Source organism: Glycine max, chromosome 19 (genome assembly GCF_000004515.6).
Source record: "Glycine max cultivar Williams 82 chromosome 19, Glycine_max_v4.0, whole genome shotgun sequence".
NCBI lineage: Eukaryota > Viridiplantae > Streptophyta > Magnoliopsida > Fabales > Fabaceae > Glycine > Glycine max.
In genome coordinates, this window is record NC_038255.2 from 16,796,439 (window position 1) to 16,803,507 (window position 7,069).

General features: G+C 34.7%; 1 protein-coding gene across 1 annotated transcript; it reads left to right on the forward strand.

Moving 5' to 3' along the window:
• The first annotated feature begins 285 nt into the window (after window positions 1–285).
• On the forward strand, window positions 286–2,175 carry LOC100813783 ((+)-neomenthol dehydrogenase). Its single transcript, XM_014771610.1, has 4 exons — window positions 286–362; window positions 480–738; window positions 1,029–1,223; window positions 1,780–2,175. Exons 1-4 carry the CDS (start codon window positions 286–288, stop codon window positions 2,173–2,175), a joined length of 927 nt encoding a protein of 308 aa, XP_014627096.1.
• Window positions 2,176–7,069: the final 4,894 nt, after the last annotated feature.

A 7,069-nucleotide genomic window follows, 5' to 3' on the forward strand; every position in this document is an offset into this window, starting at 1 on the left:
CATTTGAGAATTAAACTTCAAAGTTCAGATCACTTTTGAGGCACAAAATTTCGTGCTCCTTCTCTCCTTCTGCCTCTACTCATCTTCTCCTACCTTCAAGCTCTTATCCATGGCTTCCTATGGTGGTGAGCTTCTTCTTGACTCATCTTCTTCTTGAAGTGACCTCTCCTCTCAACTCTTCTTCTTCTCCATTCCACTGCCATTAAAATTCAAGAAGCAAAGGACTCCATTGATGAAGAAGATCCAAGGCCTACAAGCTCCAATGGAGCTACATCAGATTGCATCATGTTGGATAATCAAACTCAATCTGGGAGTGTTGCTAGTTGCCAGTTGCCACTTGGGAAGCATGCAACTCTCAGCATGTGATTTGACAAACAATTTTTGTCTCAACCTTTAACCATTCGTAGTTTTTGAAATTACAAAATGTTCTTCTGATCTCAATAGCATGATCTAATTGTTGTTGATTTGTATATTCGTAGATGGTGGTCCAAGGAAACTGTGGCTGTGGTTACTGGTGGAAATAGAAGAATTGGGTATGAGATTTGTAGACAACTTGCCACTCATGGATTGGCTGTCATACTGACATCAAGAGATGTTGGTGCTGGTGTTGACTCAATTAAGGCTTTGCAAGAAGGCGGTCTCAGTGTGGTTTATCATCAACTTGATGTAGTGGACTATTCATCCATCAACCAATTTGTTGAATGGTCATGGGAAAATTATGGTGATTTAGATATTCTGGTCAGTTTCTACAATGCCGTTTCTTCCATATTGTTGGTCTGTTTTTAACTACTAATTTAGCATGTGCTATTTGGATCTATCTAGTTGATGTATCCATTTTAATTACTTCTGGCATACCTTTTATGTTATATTCTCAAAATAAATTTGTTTTAGATTTCATAGTGGATCTAAATATGCTAAACATGGAATTAAACAAAATAAGGAAGTTAAATTTTACAAGGAAGTATGCAGAATTTGATTTAATGCATATCCTTATTTTATGCTTCTGAGTAATATCATTTACCTTGCAGGTAAACAACGCTGGTGTTAATTTTAATCTTGGGTCTGATAACTCAGTCGAAAATGCTCGTAAGGTTATTGAAACAAATTATTATGGCACCAAGCGTATGACTGAAGCTGTTATTCCATTGATGAAGCCATCCCTTATTGGTGCTCGTATTGTAAATGTAAGCTCACGTCTCGGTCGACTTAATGGAAGACGTAATGTAAGTAAAAGCTCTTCATACTGTTTGCTAAGCTATGTTTAAAATGTTTAGATCTTGGATTCTTTCCCTTGTTAGTTGTTAGTGCTCTCATGGTTCTTTTATTTTCTTGCCTTGGCTTCTCAATGCTTCCACAAAGTAAAATCGCACTGTTTTCTTGTTAGGTAAAAAATAAACATGTTTTTTCGCACATAAATGTTCATGTTCTGAAATATAAAATGCAAAATATTTTCCTTCTGGTATTATCATTCAAGATTGCTTGCGGCTATAAATTGCCTAATTGTTGTTTTGTTGGTTACGGTAGCTGTGGTGTGAATTGCATATTTTGGATCAAAATTCCTGTAATCACACTTATATCCTTCCTTGAATAAAATGAAAAATACATTGAATTGTTGTCTAGTGATATATTTGTAAACAATTTATTTAAATTGAACATACAGTTTGTGGTAGGTAAACTATTTTTCCTTTTATCTTTGAGATTTTATTGGAATTGAACGCATTGCATGTTATATGGCTTCTGCTAGACATAAATTTGACAATATTTTGTTTTGAGTGACAGAGAATCAATAATGTAGCCTTGAGAGAGCAACTGAGTGATGTGGAATCCCTTTCAGAGGAACTTATTGACAGGACTCTGCCTACTTTTCTACAACAAGTAGAGGATGGAACTTGGACTTCAGGTGGGTGGCCTCAAGTATACACTGACTACTCAGTGTCCAAACTTGCAGTTAATGCCTATACAAGGCTTATGGCAAGGAAGCTTTTTGAGAGACCAGAAGGTCAAAAAATTTATATTAACTGCTATTGCCCAGGTTGGGTGAAGACAGCTCTTACAGATTATGTAGGGAATAATACTGTTGAGGAAGGGACAGATGCTGGAGTCTGGCTTGCCCTTTTTTCTGACCAAACATTCCTGGGAAAGTTTTTTGCTGAGAGACAGGAAATTAACTTTTAAGCTGTTTTTGCCTATTGGGATTACAAGAATGTTAAGTCCTACTACTGAATTTTGCAAATTTTCAAAGGAAAAGAAATATGGAATTTGTCTGTTGGCATTAGTTTGCTAGCAGGTTTAAGTTTCCTCCATTACCATTTAATTTAATTTCATTGATGAGCTAATTCTTTTAGATATTTTATGCTTCACTGGTTGTAACAGCAGCAATTTTACTTAGGGGAACAGAAATCTATATATATATATATATATACACACACACTTCAATTTAGCAGTGCTTTATTAGCAAAGCAATGGTGGAGAATATTAGCTCATCCAGATTCCCTCATGGCAAGACTCCTAAAAGCAAAATATTTTCCCCTGACCTAGCCTCTTCAAGCCCGTGCAGGTCACTACCCGAACTATACTTCGGTGGGTATGTACCAGGTCAACAATCTCATAGAGGAAGAATCTAAATGGAAGGTAGGAAATGGTATAAAGATTGATGTATGGCGTGACGAGTGGATTCCCAACACCATCCACAACAAAGTGTCTTGTCAGCCTCAAAATGAAGTTGAAGACCAGATGACTGTATAAATGAGCTGATTCACCATGACCATGACAATAGGTGCTGGAAGGAAACGCTTATCAGAAGCATCTTTTCTGAACATGATGCCCAACAATTCCTTGGAATCCCTTTGAGGATGTTCCCTGACCAAGATAGAGTGGTGTTGAAATATTCAGAGGATGGATGGGGAGTACACGGTAAAATCAGGATACCATGTGACAATGAAGAATATGGAAAGAGCTCCAAACATTCACCAGTGCTATTTCTGGATTTTTTTTGGAAAGACATCTTGAGTGTTATTGTTGCTCCAAAACGTAGGAACTTGGTATGGAGAACCCGTAAAGGAATTGTGTCAGTAAGGAAAACTCTCCGAAGGAAAATCCAAGTCTTAGATCCCATTTCCCCTGCTGCGGAGAGGATGAAGAGACAATTGAACCCTGCTTCATGTATTGTGAAAAGGTCCAACAAATATGGTTTGCAAATCAGCTGGGGGAATCTCTGGGAAATCAGCGCACATCGTTTAATACTTGGCTGGTATGATGCTTAGAAACCAAGGATAGGGGGCTTTGCACAGCAGATGTTTGGGATGTTATGGTCAATCTGGCGAAGAAGGAATAATTGGATCTTTCAGCAAAAGAAAACCCCCATAAGCTTAGTTATTGATCGTTCCTTTTGGGTTATTTGCCGAAACACAGTGCTTTAGAGCCGCCACAACAGTGACTCATCAGAATAGATGGTGTCCACCCTCAGCAATTAATAAAATTAAACTTTGATGCCGCTTGCAAGAACGGTATTGGAATTGGCATGGGCGTAGTTTGTCGTGATTTAGAAGGAAACGTCTTGGCCTCGGCCACGAGCCAACTTCCTTATGTTCCTTTCCCCAAAATTGCTGAAGTTCTTGTCCCTGAGATGGACCCTTCAAGTAACAAGGGATCCAGTTTTCCAAAATTTCATCTTGGAAACTGACTGGCTTTAGATTGCACAAGCTTGGAGAGAAAATGTTAAAGAGCCAACTACTTATTTCAATGGGATTTTGGCTGACTGGAAAAGGCTTTCTTGGGAAATACCACATTTCGATGGCCAACTTAGCTTTTACTTTCCCTGGCAGTGTGTATAGAAGATACACATACACCACACTCTGTCTATTCTCCCAATTAACCTAGCTGATGTAAATAATACGTCTTATGTTAAATTAAATTTAGCTTTGTAAAAAAAAATGTCACTGCTCTAGTTTCTACTAATATGTGAGCACGATATAAAAAGACAAAAATAGGCAGAGGAATAGAATCAAAATATTTCGATAGATGTTATTTTCTTTTTTTCTGAAAATAATGACTAATTTTAACATTAAAATATATTTTTCGTTTTTATAAATTTTTTTTTCGTACTGTGATTTTATTTTAATTTTTTAACTAAGCTCAATTTTAACGGAAGCTAGTAGGTGTTGGATTGCACAATACGTGTCAATACTTTTTCTTATGTCATTCCCTGGTTCGCTACTCCCTCCCTCTGTTGCCTCATCCAACATGCGTCTTCTTCTCTCTTCCTAGCCTCTTCTAACTAATTGGGTTCGGACTCCGCAACTCACCTTCACCATGGTTGTTCAAGAGGAGAGAGTCGCAGAAGAGAACGACGCAGACGAAGCCGTAATGGTGCAATTCTGACTCCCCAACCACCGCACAAGGAGAGCGTGACAAAGATGGGATTAGTCTCATAGACGGAAAACAATGATTCAGGTTGTGGTTTTTTTGTCATCAGAGGTTGGGTGTTTGACGGAGGTTGATGGTGGTGGTCTGCAGTGATGGCGCGCTCTGTGTGCGATGAATATGGTAAGTGCGGTGGTTTAGGTGTGCTCGGTTTGTTGGAGAGTAGAGGTTGAGGATAGTAAAGGTCACTAGCGTTTGGCTCGGAGGTGGTGTGATTCATTGTAATCTGGCCTGGTGGTGGCACAGTACTGATGTTTGGCTGGTGTGGTGTTGATGGTGGTTGAAGGTGGGCTATGGCGTGTGCCGTGGTTATTTGTTAGTGAATACTGATCAGTTGAGTGGTTTTATTCTCGGATTATTTGGTTCTTGCCATAGTAAAGCCGACATACAGAGCATACAAAGGGCCATGAATTTAATTAATTAGTTTGAAAAGGATAAAAGCTAACTTATTGTTTTAAGGAAATTTCTGCTGTTATGTATAGAAATATCGGTCAATGGTTTTATATATGTCTTTGTTTGTGATACTGTGCATAGGGTCTTTAGTTTACTTCGTATGCAGTTTGGCACTAAATTGTATTCCAGGTGCTGTTTGGTGGTATTCATGGTGGCTTGTTATGGTGTTTGATGACGGAGGTGGTTGGCTTTGATCAAAAAATTGATATCGGGTGTGTTTCGATTTGAGAGAGATTCACATAATTATATCTGAGTTTGAGGGAAAGGGTTTGTGTAAATTTTTTTTCCTACAATTTGAGGTGGTTTTTAAACACCGCCCATTGTGTTTTGATTTTTTTTTTAATTTATCTTAATTTTTAATCCCAAAAATTACAATTTAAAATTTAAATTAAAAAAAACATCATGTAAGTTTGAATTTCTTCAAATTTAATTTTGAGTCAAATAGTCATATATTTTTATTTGTTGAGGACCAAAAATAAATAATTTTTTTATAAGGACTAAAAATAAACTTTCAGTATTTTGCAGGTAAAAAAACATGTTTTAGTTCAATTTTAATAAATGTTATTGTTTTATCCTTAACACAACGCTGTTGTTTTTAACTTATTGCTGAAGATTGAAATTCTTTTTAAAAGAATTGATTTATTGAACTTTTAAAAATTAAAATACTAGAAATAAATAATATTAAATTAAATATTAGGCGCAACTAATGAAGAAAACTAATTTATAGAATAACATTAAAATAAAGAAAATAAAATAAAATATGCACAAATAATATAAAATATGATTTAAATATGTTTTTTATTTTTGTAAGTTAGCGTTTTTTATTTTTTATCCTTATAAGTTTATTTTCTAATTTTAGTCATGTAAGTTTGTGTTTATTTTCTTTTAATTTTGGTTCATGTAAATGGAATGGAAATTTATGGGAACTATAAATAAAAGAATTAAAATCTTAAAGGGATTAAAATTAAAAAAATACAAATTTATAAAGACTAAAAATGAACAAAAATACTTACAAGGGACTGAAATTAAAAAAGTGTCAACTTATCAGAAATAAAATTAGAAAAAATAAACTTCAGACACCAAAAATGAAAAAATCACTAACATACCGAAACTAAAAACATATTTAAGTATAGAGAATTTTATATCATCCTAACTTAATAATAATTAACTTATAGGTTATTCCAAACAATATTTCAATTAGTTAATTGAAAATGCATATCTATTAAATTTTAAAATAAAATAACTAAAAGGTAAAAATATAGACTAAAAATATCTATCATGTATTTTTGGCGAACAAAAACCAGAGTATCGTAATTTCTAATATTGTTTATCAAAATTTATTAAATATCATGAAATTATGTAGGCAACACTTTTAATAAATCTTACTGATGATTTTATAACTTTCAATAAATACTAACTAATAAAAAAAATGTGTTAAAAAAATTATTAACCAAAATTTGTTAACACAAATGATTTGACAAGATATAGGTTCCATTCTCCACTTGAAAATGAAGTTGCAGACTTGCAGTTGAAAGAATAATTTTACTCCATAACGATTACATCAGGTGGAGAAGGGCATTAATTACAAATTAAATAAAAATCTCAAATATTTCCTAGTTAAAAAAAAAAGAAATTATTAGATAATGTAAACTATCATCGTCTTCAAGTAATACATAATTTAGTGTCGTGAATTATTTTTTATAAATTAAAAAACTTGAATACTTGACGCAGAAAAAATTAATCAAAACCATGGATGCTGCTAATTATGGACTACCGAATAATTTTTCCTGCAAGAGTATGTTACTGCTTACTTACTACTCGTGGTGTGAAATTATTAAATGACACGGATAAATCTTGCGGCGGGCAAAGATGACAGACACATACATCTTGATTCAATGAAATCCCACATCGCCATAGCAGAGAGAGAGAGTTCCCACTTCACTTCTTCTAAGCCTTATTTGCACTCTGAATTCTCCTTCTTCCTCCTCTATCCCTAAACACAACAAGAAGATAAGTTTCACTTCAATAGATTTTCTTCCCTCTCAACCAAAAAGTCAATGCTCGGTCATCCTCTTATTCACTTCTTTTTTCACTCTCAAGTCTCAACTAACTAACATTTTTTCTCTTCAATCCCAGTCACACTTTCACCGTCAAACCAACATGAATCTTTTACTCGCTGCAGTAACTCTCCTCG

What these genes read in the sequence shown, in the direction of transcription:
- LOC100813783 (XM_014771610.1), top strand. Translation starts at nt 286, where the DNA reads ATGTTGGATAATCAAACTCAATCTGGGAGTGTTGCTAGTTGCCAGTTG. An exon ending in AAGCATGCAACTCTCAGCAT is followed by an intron (nt 363 to 479) that starts GTGATTTGACAA and finishes GTATATTCGTAG; the next exon opens with ATGGTGGTCCAAGGAAACTG. An exon ending in ATGGTGATTTAGATATTCTG is followed by an intron (nt 739 to 1,028) that starts GTCAGTTTCTAC and finishes TTTACCTTGCAG; the next exon opens with GTAAACAACGCTGGTGTTAA.